The following is a 19,441-nucleotide window of genomic DNA, read 5'->3' as shown; positions in this document are numbered from 1 at the left end:
ACTGTTACATTTACATAAAACCTTTATTCATTGTACTGCTGATTTAAAAATTATAGATTTGGCTGTCCATATTTGGCATATTTCAGTGGGTAAGCTGTTCTGTGTTCATTTTGTAGGTGCTGATGTTGCCAATGTCTGTAATGAAGCTGCGTTGATTGCTGCAAGGCACCTTTCAGATTCCATAAATCAGAAACACTTTGAACAGGCAATTGAGCGAGTGATTGGTGGTAAGGAAACGGAATGTAACTCAAATAGAAAGGCTGATAAAATGAATTTGAGGCCAGGGATTTCTCTGGGCAAGAACTAGAAACAAAGAAAGTGTATCCGTCCAGGGGCTCACCATACGTGCTCACCTGGTGTCATGGCCCCTCCCCTCCTTCTCCTCCTTCTCCCCAGTATCCCCTGCCCCTTGTCCTCTGCATGGAGGTCAGTGGTGCTGGGTGAGTTTGAGATGGCAGCTTATGAATACTTTGCTTGTATAGGCAGCCAGCAGCGAGGTGTCTACCCATGAATTATACCAGTCAAGTTTGTTAAAAAGCTCACAACCTTTCTGTTTACAAAAGTTTCATCACATGAGTTAGAGGTGCTCTGTGCTGGATACAGGTGATGGGTGTAAAATAGCTGTAACAGGCGTGGAGCTGGAAGTGCTTCCTCAGCCAGCACAGTGGGAGGGCACACAGCACATTTTCTTTGCATTCCATAGGGCTTCTGATATAATCCCCAAAGACAAGTAGCAATACAAGTACTTGGACATTCAAAGGAGGGGGAAGCCCTGTGCCAGGCAGTTCCACAGAGGAAGAGGAGTATGCCCCAGGCTCAGGAGAAAGCTGGGGTGTGGTGTGGAAATGGCCTGGCAAAATGGACTTGAGGCAGTTGGGTGACACCCTGTGTTTAGTTAGGGAGGGAGAGTAAACTGGTCAGATACAGGGTCCTGGGGGAAAGTAAGGTAATGTTGCAAAAAGTTATTTAAATCTAGATTTTGGAAAGCCTTGAATGTTAAGCTCAAAAACTTTTAGAATTTTGTCCTGTGGCCAGTATTGAATTAAGGTGGGGTTTTTTTGTTTTGTTTTTTGAGACAGAGTCTCATTCTGTCACCTAGGCTGGGGTGTAGTGACGCAATCTCGGCTCACTGCAATCTCTGCCTCCAGGGTTCAAGTGAACAGCCTTCCAAGTGGCTGGTATTACAGGCATGCACCACCAAACCTGGCTGATTTTTGTATTTTTAGTAGAGATGGGTTTCACCATGTTGGCCAGGCTGGTCTTGAACTCCTTTTTTTTTTTTGGGAGACATAGTCTCCGTCTGTCCCCCAAGCAGGAGTGCAGTGGCTTGATCTTGGCTCACTGCAACCTCCACCTTCTGAGTTCAAGTGATTCTCCTGCCTCAGCCTCCCGAATAGCTGGGATTACAGGTGCCCATTACCACCCCCGGCTAGTTTTTGTATTTTTAGTAGAGATGGGGTTTCATCGTGTTGGCCGGGCTGGCCTCGAACTCCTAGCCTCAGATGATCTGCCTGCCTCGGCCCCTCAAAGTGCTGGGATTACAGGTGTGAGCCACCGCTTGCTGCCTAAGTAACATAATGAGTGTGAGCCATTGGGTAACATAATGACCAGTGGTATTTCAGGAGAATGAATCTGGCTTTGAAGAGGAGGGAAGCATCTGGAGGCAGAGAACCTTGCAGTCATCACTGTGAGCACTGTGAGCCCGCAGCTTAGCAGGGGGAGCACAGGTGACAGCCAGCAAAAAAAATGAGGACAGAGTAAGAGACGGCGGGAGCATGGGGCACTCACAGAGGCAGCTGGCATGGCAGAGAATGAGCTATCCTGCGTGTGAGCTGGGGTGGGGTATGCCTGTGTGACTCGGGAACAGGCAGTGGTGGTCCCACGGTGTACCAAGTAGAGTGAGGACACTTGGAGCGGTGTAGGGACACTTGAGGGTGGATGGGGACACTTGGAGCCGCCTTCCTGGGAGAAAGGGAGTTGCAGAGGAAATGTTACCCATTGCCCACATTTGGTAAAAGGAGAGAAAGGTGAGTCAGCAAGGTCACTGGCACTTATGGTGCACCACAGGCACTGAAGGTGCATCAGCGGACAAGGGAGGAAGAGGTGCCAATAACAGAGCCCACACCCTGGAGGGGACAGGAGATGAGGCGCCGGCAGCAGGGCAAGGCTGCACTGCGGTTTGGGGGAGGTGGAGGAACTTTGCATTTGGCAGTGAGGCTGTTATGGTGACTTTTGACAGTTCAGCTAAGTAGAGGGTACAAAACCAGACAAGTGGGGCTTCCAGGGAAGACATAGAGGCTGATAGAGCCATGTGGTTCACCGGGGCTAGGTGCTTAGTAAATAATGAATTGTTGGATAAATGACAAACAATTCTATTCTATAAATAGACCTCTTATTCTATAAATTTGTTATTGAAAAGAAAAAACCTCAAATGATGGAGTTGTGAATGGAATGAAGCAAAATATAATTAACTGTAGAGACAGGTGAAATTTGTGTATTTGTGCCTTTTTTAGGTTAAAGAGAAGTAATCAGAGAAGGCGGGGCAGACCAGGCAGCCGTCCAGCCATAGGTTTTGCTCCGAGGCAGCAGCTGCCCCACTGGCAGTGTTTTGTAGTGAGATGGGCATTGAGAAAATGAGGCGAACTGTGGGGAAAGATAAGTCAGAAGTGCTCATCTGCAGACAGACTTAACTCCTGTTTTGTAACTTCCCGCTCTGTGGCATATGCTTGTCTTGGCTTGTGTCATTGGGAGCACAGCTTTTGTTTTTGTCTTCCAGTCTCCTTAATATGCTGTCAGATGAGAAATTCTCTCAGGTGAATTACCATAAACACAGCAAAACTACTTTTGCCACTGTGTGATGATTTGTTGTAGTACAAACAGTGCCGTCAGTTTTTACAGCACAAAGGTACGGAGTGAGGGGCAAAGCCTGCCTTGATCCAGGCCAGAGAAGAATCATGCTCAGACTGGAGTTTGGTCAGCCCTGTGGTGTGCGTAAGCTCCAGCACGGGTCTTGTGGGCCTTGTGTCTCCAGGGTTTGCCCTCTGGATCTGCTCTGCCACCTCTGTAGCTCGCTCTGAGCCATAGGGCCGGCTGGTTAGGTGAGAGTGCAGCAGCATCAGCCTGGCTGGCTCCATGTAGGTAGCTCCAGATCTTGAACTGGCTCCCTGCATTCCCAAACTCTCCTCTGCCTTCCAGCAGAGCAGACAACAGGTAGTGTCTTATGGCAGGGATCTTCGTGTGTCCAGTATTTGAAAATTCTGAATACCTAGACTGAGCAGTAAGGACCTTTCCAGAGTTTGGGTTTCTGTAAGTTTTACCTGTTTCAAATTGACCTCAATGCTGAATTTTATTTTACATTTCTGTTTGTTTCCTAAAACACTGGATATGTGGCTTAAAAGAGAGAGATAGGGTGAAAGCAGGCCTAGGAATAGGGGAGGTAAGTGCCTTTTTGCTGTAGTTGTATGTATTTCGAACTTCATCTTTTGCTTTTATTCTGACCTTGATTAGAAATTTTATTAATTTAAAATTTTTTTTTTATTTTTATTTACTTATTTTTTTTGAGACGGAGTCTCATTCTGTCTCCCAGGCTGGAGTACAGGGGTGTGATCTCAACTCACAGCAACCTCTGCCTCCTGGGTTCAAGTGGTTCTCCTGCCTCAGCCTCCCAAGTAGCTGGGATTACAGGTGAGCACCACCACGCCCAGCTAATTTTGTATTTTTAGTAGAGATGGGGTTTCACCTTGTTGGCCAGGCTGATCTCGAACTCCTCACCTCAAGTGATCCGCCCACCTCAGCCTTCCAAAGTACTGGGATTACAGGCATGAGCCACTGTACCTGGCCTTGATTGGGAATTTTTGGATTGTGATAGGCAACTCAGTCTCCAAACTCCATTTTAGGTAAGACACTGTATAGTGCTATATAACTGTCTTTTAATGTCAGCATCACTAAAATAGTGGCTTGGGATTTTTTGTTGTTATTTTGTTAGGCTTAGAGAAGAAAACGCAGGTTCTGCAGCCCGAGGAGAAGAAGACTGTGGCATACCACGAAGCAGGCCATGCGGTTGCCGGCTGGTATCTGGAGCATGCAGACCCGCTTTTAAAGGTGAAGCAGGGTGGCTGCACTAGGCAGCCAGTGCACGTGTGAGCAGCTGCTTGCTGCAGCCACTCAAGAAGCAAGCTACACTCCCACAAAGGAGAGGGAAATAAGATATTTAGAAGGTTTTAGCTAAAACTTCTGGTAATCATGGTTGAATGAAATTGTTGCATAAATCTTTCCATAGATAAATTATAAAGTTTGGACAGAAAATTGTTTAAATGGACTACAAAGTGTCCAAAAGCAGGCCAGAGCTGGAGGAGAGTTTGCTTCTAAAAAGCAGCAGCTGCAGTGGATTTGAACTGGGAGTTTGTGGCTTTCTTGCCTAAGGATTTTCTGTAATCTCCACACTACAGTGGTGTGAGACACAGGCTTTATTATTCTGAGGTGGTAGAGGAGATAGTCCGGGACTTGAAGAATACTGGAAATTTAACGAGAAAAATCCCAGAAGCGATAAAACTACAAAGGAGGAGGCCCAAATCTAAGTAGGAACTGCCCAAATCCCAGGTGGACCACTAAACTACACATGCATAGTGGGGATCCAAGAGAGCCTGGCAAAAGGGTAAGCAGAGACCAAAGAGAAATCTACCCCGAAAGACAGCCGGGAACCAAGTGAGATTTTAAAATTTTTCTGGTTTTCGACTGGGCATTTCCCGAACTGCTGAAGCACAGTTGATATAAAACAGCTGCCTCCCTGCCTTGCGATGGGTATCAGGGCTGCTGGGAATTGAGGCAGGCCAGGGATGTGGGGATCCCTCATAGAGAAGACACCATTAGAGTGTCTTCATAAAACATCCTAAGGAGCCCACAGAGAAGCCACTAGAACTAATAAGTAAAGTTAGCAAGGTTGAAGAATTCAAGGTCAGTATACAAAGACCAATTGTATTTCTGTGTATTAGCAGTAAACAATTGGAAAATGAAATTTTAAAAATTCATTTTCATTAGCAATTTCAGTAGCATCTAAAAACTTGAAATATGGAGGAATAAATTTAAGAAAATATTTGTAGGACATGCATATTTAAATAACAAGACCTAAATAAAAATAGAGGTAGACTTGGCTCATGGAGTGTTATGTCAGTTCTCCCCAAACTAATTGATAATTTCAGAGCAATCTCTTGTAATTATAGCAGAATTTTTTTGTAGAAATTGAGAAGCTGAATCTAAAATCGATATGGAAATACAGATGAGTAAGAGTAGCCAAAACAGTTGAAGTCACTCAACCCAGTGTTAAAACTGTGCAGCTATAGTGACGAGAGTGTGGTGCTGGTAAGAGGACTGGCACGCAGGCCAGTGGGGTGGAATGGAGCCTGGAAAGCAACTCACACACTTTTGGTTAATTGATTTTCAACAGAGGTACCAGGATAATTCAAGGGGGAGGAATTGCCTTATCTACGGGTGGTTCTGGCAACAGAGAATTCACAGGAAAAAAGGTGAACATTAACCTTTGTATCATATGCAAAAAATTAATTTGAAATAGATCATAAAAACTAAAACTATAAAACTTCTAGGTGAAAACACAGGTAAACATCTTTGTGGCCTTGAGTTTGCAAAAATTTCTTGGGACACAAAAAGCATGAACCATAAAAGAAAAAGTTGATAAATGGGATCTCATCAACATGTAAGACTCTCTTTGAATGAAAGACAGTTAAGAAAATGAAAAGGCAAGCTACACTGTCTGAAAATACTTGCAGTACATATATAGGACAAAGGACTTGTATCTAGAACATATAAAGAACTCTTAGAACTCAATGGTAAGAAAACAAGCAACCCAGTAAAACAATGGGTGAGAGATATAAACATGCATTTCACAGAAGATATATGAGAGGGCATTTAGCACACACGGAGTATTCATTAGTCATCAGAGGCATGCAGATTCACCCATAATGAGCTACCTGAACATACTTGTTGGAATGTTTAAAATGAAAAAGAGACTGTCTTCGTTGTTAATAAGGATACGGAGCAGTTGAAATGCTCACACTTTGCTGATAGGAATGTAAAATGGAGTTAGTGTGGTGGCTCACATCTGGAATCCCAGCCTGGGAGCCCGAGGCAGGCAGATCACCTGAGTTCAGGAGTTTGAGACCAGCGTGGCCAAAATGGCGAAACCCGTCTCTACTACAAATACAAAAATTAGCCAGACATAGTGGTACATGCCTGTAGTCCTAGCAGGAGAATCGCTGGATCCTGGGAGGATCACTTGAATCCAAGAGGCCTAGAGGCTGCAGTGAGCAGAGATCGTGTCACTCCACTCCAGCCTGGGGGACAGAAGAAGATTCTGCCAAAAAAAAAAAAAAAAAAAAAAGAAAAGGAATATAAAATGATATAATTGTTTTGGAAAACAGTTTGGCAATTTCTTAAAAAGGTAGACAAACACTTCCATGTGACAAACAATTCGACTCTTATTTCCCCAAGAAAAATGAAAATCTGTATCTACTCAAAGACTGTTACTACTTTATTTATAATATCAATAAACTGAAAATTGATGTCCATCAAGAATGAAATGGGTTTTTGGTATATTTGCAGCAGTGGAATGCCACACAGCAGTAAAAATGAATGACTATTAATACACACAGCAGTATTGATGGATCTCAAAAACTGAGAAAGAGACCAAACAGTGAAGTATGTGCCATACGATTTCACTTATATGTAATTCTAGAAGCTAAATTAATCCGTAGGGACAGAAAGCATGTCTGTGGTTGCCTGGGGTTGGGTGTGGAGGGAAAGACTACCAATATAAAGAATATTCTTTATCTTAATTGTGGCTTGAGGTTATGTTTGTCAAAACTCATTGAATTCTACACTTCAGATGGGTGCATTTTACCGTATATGTCATCTCTCAAAGTGAATTTTTTTAAAAATCAAAGGAATTTACTTAATTGCAAAAGAGGACTGGAAAGCGAAGGCTGCTGAGCATCTTGGCCAGCTGTGCCCTACTTCTTCTGAAGGAGGGTGTGGCCACGTCTGACAGTCGAGTTGAATGAATCCTGCACAGCCTCAGAACTGTCGGAATGTCAAGATGGAATACTTTCAATTGAGTTTTACAACAAAAAATTGGCTGGGCGTGGTGGCACATGCCTGTAATCCTAGCACTTTGGGAGGCCAAGATGAGGGAATTGCTTGAAGCCAGGAGTTTAAGACCATCCCAGGCAGCAAAGTGAGACCCTGTTTCTACTAAAAATTAAGAAAAAAAAAAGTCATATAGAACTCTAAGGTGAAATTATCCTGAGAGAAAATACTTCTGAGCAGTCAGGACTACTAGATCGCATCCCACCAAGGCCGATGGACTGTGTGGCTGTTGTGCTTATTTTTTTAGTCGATGAGTTTTTCTGTTTATACACAGATGTTTTGATCAAGTCTCCATCTGTAGTAGGATCTTCAACACTTTGTGTTTTCTACCTACCAGGTATCCATCATCCCACGTGGCAAAGGACTAGGTTATGCTCAGTATTTACCAAAAGAACAATACCTCTATACCAAAGAGCAGCTCTTGGATAGAATGTGTATGACTTTAGGTGGTCGAGTCTCAGAAGAAATCTTCTTTGGAAGAATTACAACTGGTGCTCAAGATGACTTGAGAAAAGTAACTCAGAGTGCATATGCCCAAGTGAGTATATGAGAGTGCGTTTTCAGCCGGGCGCGGTGGCTCACGCCTGTAATCCCAGCACTTTGGGAGGCCAAGGCGGGTGGATCATGAGGTCAAGAGATCGAGACCATCCTGGTCAACATGGTGAAACCCCGTCTCTACTAAAACTACAAAAAATTAGCTGGGCATGGTGGCGCGTGCCTGTAATCCCAGCTACTCAGGAGGCTGAGGCAGGAGAATTGCCTGAACCCAGGAGGCGGAGGTTGCGGTGAGCCGAGATCGAGCCATTGCACTCCAGCCTGGGTAACAAGAGCGAAACTCCGTCTCAAAAAAAAAAAAAAAAAAAAAAGAGAGTGCGTTTTCTCCTCATTTTTCATATTTGCATGAGAAATTGATATTCCATGAATGGCTCTGAAACAATACTGTTGTTGCTTGACTGTTTTAGACTTTTTAGGCAAGGTTTATCTCTTAAAATAAGTTCATTTTAAAGCAATTAAAACTTAAGAGAGACTGTTTTTTTTTTTTTTTTGAAACAGTCTCCCTTTGTTGCCCAATCTGGAGTGCAGTGGCTCAATCTTGGCTTACTACAACCTCCACCTCCCGGGTTCAAGCAATTCTTGTGCCTCAGCCTCCTGAGTAGCTGGGATTACAGGCATGCACCACCACACCCGACACCTGGCTAGTTTTTCTATTTTTAGTAGAGACAGGTTTCTCTATGTTGGCCAGGCTGGTCTCAAACTCCTGACTTCAGGTGATCCATCCACCTCCACCTCCCAAAGTGTTGGGAATACAGGCGTGAGCCAGTGTGCTGGGCTGAGAAACCTTTGTAAAATTACAGTATTTAAAGTTTATTTCAGGCCGGGTATGTTGGGTTTGATATGTATTTTTTCCCAGCACTTCATTGAAGGTTTTCTAGTTCTGATTAAAGTAGATCTTTCATATCATATTATATCATATCATATCATATCATATCACATCACATGTCATATATCATATGATATGAAAGATCTACTTTTAGCCTGTTTTGAACTTAATAAGATATGGATTTCCTCTGTAATATTTGAGACATCTTGTTATCCCACTTTTCTTATTTCTGGAGATACTATTTAGCTTATTTTTTTCTTATAATGACTTTCTAAGGGATTTTTCTATTGCTTATTTTTACATGAAATTTGTTTCGCTGCTCTCTTAGGTGGGAGGAGGTCTAGGAGCTTTTCTGGCTGTGTTTATGAAGTGGTGAGAATGTGGTTTCCTACCTTCCAAGCAACCCTGGCTGGTTTTGATCTCCACCCATATCTAGGCCTTTTCTTTTTTTCCAGTCAGTTTGGATCCTACTTGCAGAAGCTTCCTCCTATGTGGTGCTGGTTAGTTTTAGGGGCTAATGGGTCCAGACTGGATCAGCCTCTTCAGACTGTCCTATGGGTCCCATGGACTCAGTGAACAGGGAAGTGCAGGTACCCTTCCAGTCTCATGTGTTCCTCAGTGTGAGTGGCACGCCACTCTTTCTGGGAAGAACCTGTTGGCAGCCGGGGAGGTTCTTGTTTCTTCAGGTCTATCAGGTGCTTCTTGCTTCTTCTCTACTTGCCCTTGTACAGGTAGTAATATCAGGCCTTGCGTGGTGGCTCACACTTGTAATCCCAGCACTTTGGGAAGCTGAGGTGGGAGGATAATTTGAGCCCAAGTGGTCAATGCTTCTGTGATCTATGGTCACACACTGCACTCCAGCCTGGGCAACAGAATGAGACCCTGTCTCAAAACAAAGAAACCAGGTTGTAGCTAGGAGGGGTGGGTCACACCTGTAATCCCAGCACTTTGGGAGGCTGAGGCGGGCAGATCACCTGAGGTCAGGAGTTCAAGACCAGCCTGGCCAACATGATGAAAACCTGTCTCTACTAAAAATACAAAAATTAGCCAGGTGTGATGGTGGGTGCGTATAATCCCAGCTACTTGGGAGGCACGAGAATTGCTTGAACCCGGGACGTGGAGGTTGCAGTGAGCCAAGATTGTGCCACTGTACTGCAGCCTGGGTGACAGAGCAAGACTGTCTAAAAAAAAAAAAAAAACAAAGAAACTAGATAGTAATATCATACAGTTGTTGGGATTTGCATCCTTACTTTGTTGTAGGAGTTATGCCCGGGCTTCTGGCTCTGTGTTTCTAGTTGAGAGTTTAAAGCACTGTGTTGTGGCGGCTGCTGCTGCTGCTGCTGGTTACACAGAGCACCCTTGTGCACTTTAGCTGGCTCCAGGCTGCCATGTAGATTTTGTCTGGTTAAAGAGCAATCATATGTAACCACCACTAATCATATATTTTTCAGATTGTTCAGTTTGGCATGAGTGAAAAGGTTGGGCAAATCTCCTTTGACCTCCCACGTCAGGGGGACATGGTATTGGAGAAACCTTACAGTGAAGCCACTGCAAGATTGATAGATGACGAAGTACGAATACTTATTAATGATGCTTATAAAAGAACAGTAGCTCTTCTCACAGAAAAGAAAGCCGATGTGGAGAAGGTAGGTGCCAGTTGTGGGAATAATTCTCTACAGTTTTGCAAAAAAAAAAAAAAAGATTGAAGTGATAGATGGACCGTTTTGATTGGTATGTAGACTGCAGAATTCTCTCTCTGGCTCACCTATGAGTTCATTCATTCTGATGTTTTATTGTCTGCTCTGTCTTCACGGGGACTTGCAATGTGGTGGTGAGCAGAAGTGGACACTGTCCCGGCTCCTGTGGCTCTTAGGAATGTGACTGAATGATTAATGAAGTATGTCAACAACTACAAAATAAACAATTAAATCAGGACTCTCCCTTACCAGATAGTTCATAGTACTGCTAATGAGAAGCGCGATTGCCTGATTGGAATTTACCATTGTTTTTCACCTCTGAAATTAATAGGTCGTGAAAGACGACAAGGGCAAGTAAAAGAAGCAGCCAAACTGATAAGTAGGAAATTGGTGCGTGAAAGTTACCTGGGGCTTGCTCGTGAACTTCCACGAGAAAGCATACTTTGTGTTTGTCATTGTTGTACCTCATTTGATAGCACCTACAAAAGGAAGGGACCCTTTCTGAACTCAGTGGATTTCTTGCATTTGGTAACCTCTTCATTTTCCAGAGTCCATGTGAATAAAATTAGAATTTCAAAATATCTTTGAATAAATATTCTATAATGAGAAAAACACAATGAAAAAGGCTTTTATAAGGGATTGACACAAAAGCATATTCTCATGTAACTGCCTAATGATTCATTTTGCCTGCTGCCCAGGTAGAGCCAGTTTCTTAAGACAGGAATTGCAGTAGAGAAAGAGCTTAATTCAGCCAGAATTCAGCTGGCTGAATGGCAGGCTGGAGTTTTATTATTACTCAAATCAGTCTCCTCTGAGAGGAGGGTTTTTCAAGGATAGTTTGGTGGGTGGGGAATGCTGGTTGGTTGGGGTGCAGGTGAAATCCTAAGGCATGGAAGCTGTCCTCCTGTGCTGAGTCAGTTTCTGGGTAAGGCCACAGGACCAGTTGTTGAGTCCAGGTGGAGCCACTGGTTGTCAGAAATGCAAGAAGCTGAAAAGCTGTTTCAAAATGTCGAACCTAAGTTCTATAGTAGAGATGTTATCTGCGTGAATAATTGGGGAAGTTGCAAATTTGACCTCCAGAATAATGGCTGGTAATTATTTAACCATGCCTACATCTTAGTAGAATTCAGGCTTCTCTCATCCTCCTCACTTGGTAGCCTTTCATTAGTTTTACAGGGGCAATTTAGTTTTGGGGAAGCGCTGTTATCATTTAAACTATAAATTCTTCCCGAAATTAGCTTGTCCCACACCCAGGAACTAGTGAGGAAAGCTTGTGAGGATAGAAGCAAGATGGAGTCAGCCATGCCAAATTGCTCTTGCTGTTATAATTTTGCAAAGTCAGTTTCACTATGATTATGCTGTTTAATCAGCAAGTCTTCAAAGAAGCCAACTGTAAGTTCCCCCTATGTTACGTGATTCAGAAAAATCCATGCTGTCAGTTCACAAAAATGTGCAGTGAAAAGAGTGCAAGCCAGCATCCCCAAAACACTGGAAAGCATGCAGCAGGGCTCTGTGGGAGGAAAGGCCAGCGTGGGCAGAGTGGTCCAGGAAGGCTTTGCAGGAGACAGGGCCGAGGTACCCAGAAAAATGAACATGTCACAGAAGGAAGGGGAAGAAGGAGTGTGTGGCATGGAGCCGGGGGCACCCCTGAGCCTGCTGCAGTTGCCGGTGGTGGATCCTGCAGACCCAAGAGTGGCATAGACAGATCTGTCAGCTTAGAGGTTTGTTTTGTTAAGATTGAGGATGTACGCAGGGAAAAAGCAACACCAGTTACAGTGGGATCTGTGGCCTCTGCTTTTTCCAGAGAGAGTTTTGAGGGCTTGAATATTTAAAGAGAAAAGGGTGGCTGGAAGGGAAGGAGGAAGGGAAAACGGGAGGATAGGTGGTGAGGTGAGTGGTCACATTCTTGTGAGGCTTTGATTTTCACTCACTGAATCCATATGTGACATGTGAAAGGAGGGGTAGAGAGACATCAGTTATGCATGTGTCTCTTGTTCAGTAAGTCTGCATTTTACATGTGATAAAGTAAACATAGAGTGGAGGAAGAAGTCAGATACGCATTTGTCTCAGGTCGGCAGTGGGATGGTTTCTGGCATTGTCTTTTTCTGTTGCTGTAACATGAGCTGTTCACATTGTCAGGGTGAGATCCAGCAGAACTCTGTCTCAGGGTAAAGGTTTTAGAGCCCACGAGGAATTTCCTTGTGAGCAATGAATGAGGGAGGCCACCTGGGAAGTTAAATGGTTTCTGTCTTTGCAACCATCTCTTTAGGAAGAAAAGGAAGGCGGGTTTTGTGCAACTCAATTTCCAGGCTTAATTTTTCCCCTTGGCATAATGACTTTAGGGTCCCCAAGTTTTACTTTGCTTTTACAAGCCCCAGGCCCTCCAGAGCTAGGTAGAAAGTTGAGGCACATGGCTTTGGAAGTGGAAGTATCTTTAAAATGATCTAACCCGGCCTCCTTATTTTATAGTAGTTCTTAAAGGAGTCCTTAAGGAATCTTGAGCAGAAATGATGAAAAGGTAATTTCAGGAGAGTGTGGTAGCAGCGTGCTAGCTGGATTGGAACAGGAAATGGTGGCCATGGAAATAAAAAGGCAAAGGCAGAGCTGGAAAACCAGGACTTCCTAGAGAACAAAAGAGAAGAAAGCCCGAGAATGACTCCAAGGCATCCCTGGGCAGGGGGAGGAAAGGGAGTGATAAAGGGTTTGGTCTCAACAAGCAAGAAGATTTGAGCAAGGCACATTTGCAGTCAGAATATGAACGGGGGTCAGGGCTGTCAGATAGCTGGGTGTTGAGCTGTGAAAGACAGGAAGGCAGAAGAGCCCAGTCCAGATGAGCCCTCTGTGAGGCACTGAGGAGGTCTGCCGTGATGCGAGTGTCTTCCCAGTTATCCCACTCATCCCTAGTCCCAGTGTCTGCACTCTGCACAACCAAGTGTGTATATTGAAAGGAGAATTGGGTTATCACCGTGAGGCTCTTGAAACACTAGACAGTTTTGAAGTACTTTCTGGTCCATCAGAGAAAATGAGCCATGTGCAGAATACTGCAGAGCCAGCCAGAAGATAGGGAGGCTATGGAGAGGAGAGGGGCTGGGATCTGTGGTCCTGAAACCACTGCCTTCCAGATTCTGTGAGGGCATGGAGTGTGCACCTGAGGAACGAGGATTGGACACAGTGTCTAGGATAATAAGGGTAACCAGCCAGCATTCACCCAACATCTGTGTACCAGCCACTGCCTGAGGTTTCCTTTTTGAAAACCCTGTGACCTCCTGAGGTGTGGCTAACTTTAGTGACCTCTTACATCAGTGTCTAGTGAAGAAGTTGTTACAGAGAGAGATCAGGTAGCTTTGCTTAGGGTCATACAGTTGGGTAAGTGGCAGAGCCAGGGTCTGACCCAGGTGCCCTGTCTGCAGAGCCCTGGCTGTTCCCCTCTCCCTGAGCCTGTGTGGCCCTGCGAGGTAGCTGCAGAGAGCTGCTCAGCACTTGGTGGCCACTGTGAATTGAGACCTGCTGTATGTCAAGTGCATGCTGGTTACGAAGATTCAGCATGAAGAAAAGAATGTAAAACACCTCAATCATGTTTCACTCATCACGTGTTGAAATGATAATATTTTGGCCAGGCCCTGTGGCGCATGTCTATAATCCCAGCACTTCAGGAGGCTGAAGTGAGCAGATCACTTGAGTCCGGGAATTCGGGACTGCCTGGACAACATGGTGAAACCCCATTTATACTAAAAATATTAAAAATTGGCCAGGTGTGGTGGTGTGGCACCTGTAGTCTCAGCTACTTGGAGGCTAATGTGGGAGGGTCACCTGAGCCCAGGAAGTTGAGGCTGCAGTGAGCTGTGATCACACCACTGCATTCCAGCCTGGGTGATGAGACCCTGTTTCAGGAATATATATATATATATATATATATATACACACACATTTTTGATATGTTGGATTAAATAGAATAGATTATTGTTGAAATTTAAGTGATCACCCACAACTATGGGGTGGGTGCGTGTGTGTGTGCGCGTGCACAAATTGAGAAATAAAGATGGTCTAAGGAGGAATCCTAAATTTAGGCTTTTTTTCCCTCACATGTATGCAGACAATATATTTTAAAAATCAGAGCATTATAGTATTATGGTTTTCTAAAAATCCTAATCTTTTAGAGATATAGACAAAAAAATATATATGGATAAGATGATAAGACGTCTGGTATGTTCTTAAAAATAATCTAGAGAGTTGAAACAAGAATGTTTCTAAGTTGATCATTGTTGATAGTGGTTACATGGAGATTTTCCATTCTTTCTACTTTTGTACCTATCTGAGGCATTTTATAATAAAAGACAAGAAAATTGTTTCATAATTTTATATCTTTAAAAACAATATTTATTGCAAACTACAGATAGATTAAATTTCAAATAAGGAGTAATCTCAAGAAATAAGTCTGGCCAGGTACATGGCTCACACCTGTAATCCAGCACTTTGTGAGGCTGAGGCAGGGGGATCATCTGAGGTCAGGAGTTTGAGAACAGCCTGGCCAACATGGTGAAACCCCATCTCTACTAAAAATACAAGTAATTAGACAGATGTGGTGGTGGACACCTGTAATCTCAGCTACTTGGAAGGCTGAGGCAGGAGAATTGCTTGAACCCAAGAGGTGGAGGTTGCAATGAGCCAAGATCGTACCACTGCACTCCACCCAGCCTGGGCGACAGAGCGAGACTCCTCAAAAAAAAAAAAAAAAGAAATAAGTCCATTTTATGAGTTCAGCTTATAATTTAAACTGCTTAATTTTCCTCACATTAGGCAGATGATCTAACATTAACACTGTTCCCTCCTCTTATGATACCATCACACCTCCATGTGTTTAATCCGGCAGGGGTCCCTTTTTCTGTAGCTTAAAACGTGTAGTGTCAAATTTATTGTCCAGCCGTAACAAATGAACTTAAATGTAAACTATTTTAACCTTCTTGCCTTCATTGTGTATCTCTGCCCTTTGTGTGTGTGTGTGGGGGGGGGGGGGGGGGGGGGGGGGGGGGCAGGGGGACAGCCTCCCTCTGTCACCCAGGCTGGAGTGCAGTGCCTCGATCTTGGCTCACTGCAACCTCTGCCTCTCGGGTTCAAGCAGTTCTGCCTCAGCTGTCCGAGTAGCTGGGATTACAGGCAAGTGCCACCACACCCAGCTAATTTCTGTATTTTTAATGGAGACGTGGTTTCATCATGTTGGCCAAGCTGGCCTTGAACTTCTGGCCTCAGGTGATTCGCCACCCCAAAGTGCTGGGATTACAGGCATAAGCCACCACGCCTGGCCAGATATTTTTTATGTACTGTTTAAAAGAAACTTTAGACAAAATAAATTTAACAAATAAGTTTATTTGCATAAAGAGCAGTTTAGGAATTGGGCAGCCCTCAGAATCAGAAGTTCAGAGCTCTGCTCCGACAGCATGAGCAGCAAGCTTTCATAGGCTGAGCATAGAAGCAAAATAAAGAAACTGCAGTCACCTGTTGCTCAACGATGGGGATACGGTCTGAGGAGTTGGCTGTTGGTTGAGTTTGTCATCATGCAGGCATCAGAGTACACTACACCTAGGCTGTGTGATACGGCCCATTGCTCCAAGGCTGCAAACCTGCTTGCATGTGACTCTACTGAATGCTTCAGGCCGTTGTAACACAGCGGTATCTTAACACATCTAAACATAGAAAAGGTACAGTAAAAATAAGGCATTATTATCTTATGGGACCACCGTTGTCTGCATGTGGCCGGTCATTGACTGAAATGTTGTTATCAGTGCATGACTACTTGATTGGCTGCTGCTGGGCATTTGCCTTATTTGTGTGGTCCAATGCATAGTCCCAAGTTCTGCCACCAGTTGGCTCGTTGGCTGTTTAGGGTTGGTGGAAGCTTAATTTGAAATTAGTTACAAGGAATACCTCTAGGTTAAGCTCCAGTTTACTTTTGTATGGATGGGTTATGGGCGCAGAAAAAGCCCTAGGCTAATGGCTCCTGCCCATTCTGCTTAACGCACATAAAAAAATACATTCCTACCACCTCAGAAAAGCAAACATAAGATGCTGTGCACGCTAAACATCTTGTTTTTTAATTGATGTGGTGTATCTCTGAGATGTATATAGAACATACAGCTTCCTCCTTTATTACAGATGGTCAACGTTCATTGTGCAGATGTATGGAAATGTGTCTATTATGGAAATATGTCCTTTACAGATGGACATTGGTTGCTTTGATATTTTGCACATCTTACTCTAAAACTATGCAGCCTTATGTATGAGAGATCTCTTTCATTGGTCTTAAATCCTTTTTTGGAATGGGGTCACCTGTAAATAAAAAATTAATATTTCTGAATAGATTTTGCGAGTAACTATTTAATGGAAATTGTTCATTTTTCAGGTTGCTCTTCTGTTGTTAGAAAAAGAAGTATTAGATAAGAATGATATGGTTGAACTTTTGGGCCCCAGACCATTTGCAGAAAAATCTACCTATGAAGAATTTGTGGAAGGCACTGGCAGCCTGGATGAGGACACCTCGCTTCCAGAAGGCCTTAAGGACTGGAACAAGGAGCGGGAAAAGGAGAAAGAAGAGCCCCCGGGTGAGAAAGTTGCCAACTAGACGCCCAGATGGAGGCCATCTCAGTCTGTCCACTGTGGTTTCAGCTGGTGCGTTATTTCAGCTCTGGCTTTCAGAAGAACGGGAATACTGCGCTGATTTTAGCCAGCCACTGGCCCAGCTGAAATGATGGGGAGGAGTCCTTAATCCTTTCAGCCTTGGAGGTCACAGTGGGTGGCAGGTGACTTTCCAGAGGCCTTGAGGGAGATGCATACTGTCCCACAGCCTCGTTGGGCTCTCAGATGGGCTGGAAAGATTGAGCCCAGAGCAGTCAGGCTGGACCCTGTGGCAGGGATCGTTGCATTGGGCTCTTGGTGTGTGGGAAGGGATGCTTTCTCTTTGTCGCCCACTGTTCATTCCTGTTTCTCCTCAGTTCCCCTGTGCACTTGGGCTGTGAAATTAAACTGGAGTCCTGATAAGAACATTTTAATTTGATTTGTTATTTTAAAGATTGAATCCAGATCACTTGTTGCTGTCTTAATGGGATGGTTTTCTACAGAGAGCTGTAACATATTTAAAAATATGAATGTATTATGTAAATATGGCTTCTTTACATCAAAAATAAAATGTCAACACTGTACGTTTTTTCCTGAACACACAATGGGTCCCTATTTATGCTCTGGATACTTTTAGAAAACATAATGACAAGAAATTAAATGTTCTTGCTTTTTAGAGGGGAATCCTTCATAATCTCAATCTTTCTGGTTCTGTCAGCTCCCACAGGAGACTGGAACCTTCTAGAGTTGTATGTCCTGTAAAGATGCACTGAGCTGTGAATATAAAGTACATGAGTCCTGAGCCTGAATCCATGATAACCACCCCAGTGCAGGTCCTCAAGAGGTCAGTCATGTCCAGATGTTGACCACACCTCCTGGGTCTAGAAGTTAACATATAATTGTAGCCTGACAGGCTGACCTGAGCTGTCACCTGGATTTGAGAGAAGGGACAATGGAACTGAGCTGGAATCCCCTGGGCCCTGGATCTCTGAGGACATCTCAAGAGTGGTCTGAATGGTAAGCTGCTCCTATTCTCTGCTAGAAGGGAGTTATTGGTGTATGTGCTTCCAGAAAAGTGAGTCTGCAGTGTTGCAAACCTATATCAAAATTCCTAGAAAAAGACGGCATGAGGAAGATCTGCTAAGTCTTCAATCAGATGTTATTTGTACATGGAGGAGACACTGGCATTTTTAACTATTTACATTTTTAGTAGTTTCTTAACATTACTCCAGCTTGCTTTGTGTGGTGTTGATGTGGGAACAGCGACTTAGAATTAACACAATCTAGTGGCATCGCTGCCATGGCCCCAGGCCACACATGCTCCATCTGTGGCCACTTCCCAGCAGCCTTAGGTGCCCACCTGTCCTCTGGCCGGCCATGGAAGCAGCCGTTTGGACTCCACAGGCTCAGCATGCCAGGAGAATGACCACCCCCAGCTTGACCTCTGCACCTGCCAGTCTCGGTGGCCTGCCGGCATGTTACACTGGCCAGCTTCTTTCCTCATAGGGCATTTTCGAGAGTGCCGAATGGAAGCATTGTTTCCAGGCTGAGGCTCACACAGTCATGAGGGTGTTGGATGTGCTTTTTACCACACAGGCGGTAGATGATTAGGAGACACTCTTACCCCTTACCCCACCACTGCAAGGCATGGAGCAAGCGTGGGCTGCCCTCTCACAGGCCTTGGCTGTGAGGCCTCCCGGGGGATCAGAATGTGGCCTACTGTGAGTCAGGCTTGATACAGTAAGAGTGACAAAGACAGTAAGAGGCCAGGTGCGGTGGCTCACGCCTGTAATCCCAACACTTGGGGAGGCCAAGGTGGGTGGATCACCTGAGGTCAGAAGTTCGAGACCAGCCTGGCCAACATGGTGAAACCCTGTCTTTACTAAAAATACAAAAATTAGCCAGGGATGGTGGTGGGCGCCTGTAATTCCAGCTACTCGGGAGGCTGAGGCAGAATTGCTTGAACCCAGGAGGTGGAGGTTGCAGTGAACCTGGGTGACACAGACTCCGTCTCAAAAAAAAAAAGTGACAAAAGTCAGACAGTACATACATCACCTGTGTTTCTGGTGAAGTGAGCCACCTTAAGTTCCAGGCACTCGATGGCTGCCAGTGTGGCCTAGAGCTGCTGCTCAGCCTGTGCAAGTGGCCCTCTGTGCTAGGAAGAACAGTGGCTACCTGTGCCACCGCCACGTGGGGCCCGCTCACGCATAGATCTTTTCCTCTCCACGGCCACACGCAGCATGTTTCTAGGACAGATGTGGGTGGTGAGCTGGTAAGATTTATTTTTACTGTGGTCTCAGTTCAGATTTATGCAAAAAGATCCGTGATCACCTCAAGCCATGCTGCTGTGTTTAGTGATGAACTTTCCATCTGCCCAAGGCTGGGACTTAACACAAAATAAATACAGCTAGTGAACATAAGGCCTGGGATCACAGACTGAGGGCATTGTGGTTGTGCTGTGGGGAACCCTGACCCTCAGTGTCCCCAAATGACAAAGCTTTGTCTGTCTCTCATTGCCTGTCCAACACAGGCCACAGCGGGTTCTGCCCAGGATGGTCACCCAGGGACCCAGATAGGTGGACAGGAGGGACTGGGG

The 19,441-nt window shown here is 44.6% G+C and overlaps 1 protein-coding gene across 4 annotated transcripts in view; it reads left to right on the top strand.

The window, feature by feature from the left end:
• AFG3L2 (AFG3 like matrix AAA peptidase subunit 2) overlaps positions 1-17,440 on the top strand; it is a 47,614-nt gene extending 30,174 nt beyond the window's left edge. Inside the window, exons 13-18 of one of the 4 annotated variants that reach the window (XR_004273482.1) lie at positions 117-227; positions 3,986-4,101; positions 5,444-5,522; positions 7,496-7,696; positions 9,991-10,185; positions 16,634-17,440. Coding sequence is in view for 3 of the 4 variants with exons in the window: in XM_032293419.1 (XP_032149310.1) it covers positions 117-227; positions 3,986-4,101; positions 7,496-7,696; positions 9,991-10,185; positions 16,634-16,852 (842 nt within the window). In the remaining variant the exon portion in view is untranslated. The other 3 variants (XM_032293419.1, XM_032293420.1, XM_032293421.1) reach the window with 3 other exon arrangements.
• The last annotated feature ends 2,001 nt before the right edge of the window (positions 17,441-19,441 follow it).

This window comes from Sapajus apella, unplaced genomic scaffold (genome assembly GCF_009761245.1).
Source record: "Sapajus apella isolate SASKATOON/1434 unplaced genomic scaffold, GSC_monkey_1.0 scaffold29, whole genome shotgun sequence".
NCBI classification, from domain to species: Eukaryota; Metazoa; Chordata; class Mammalia; order Primates; family Cebidae; genus Sapajus; species Sapajus apella.
The sequence above is the reverse complement of the archived record's forward strand: the minus strand, read 5'-3'. Positions and strand labels throughout refer to the sequence as shown.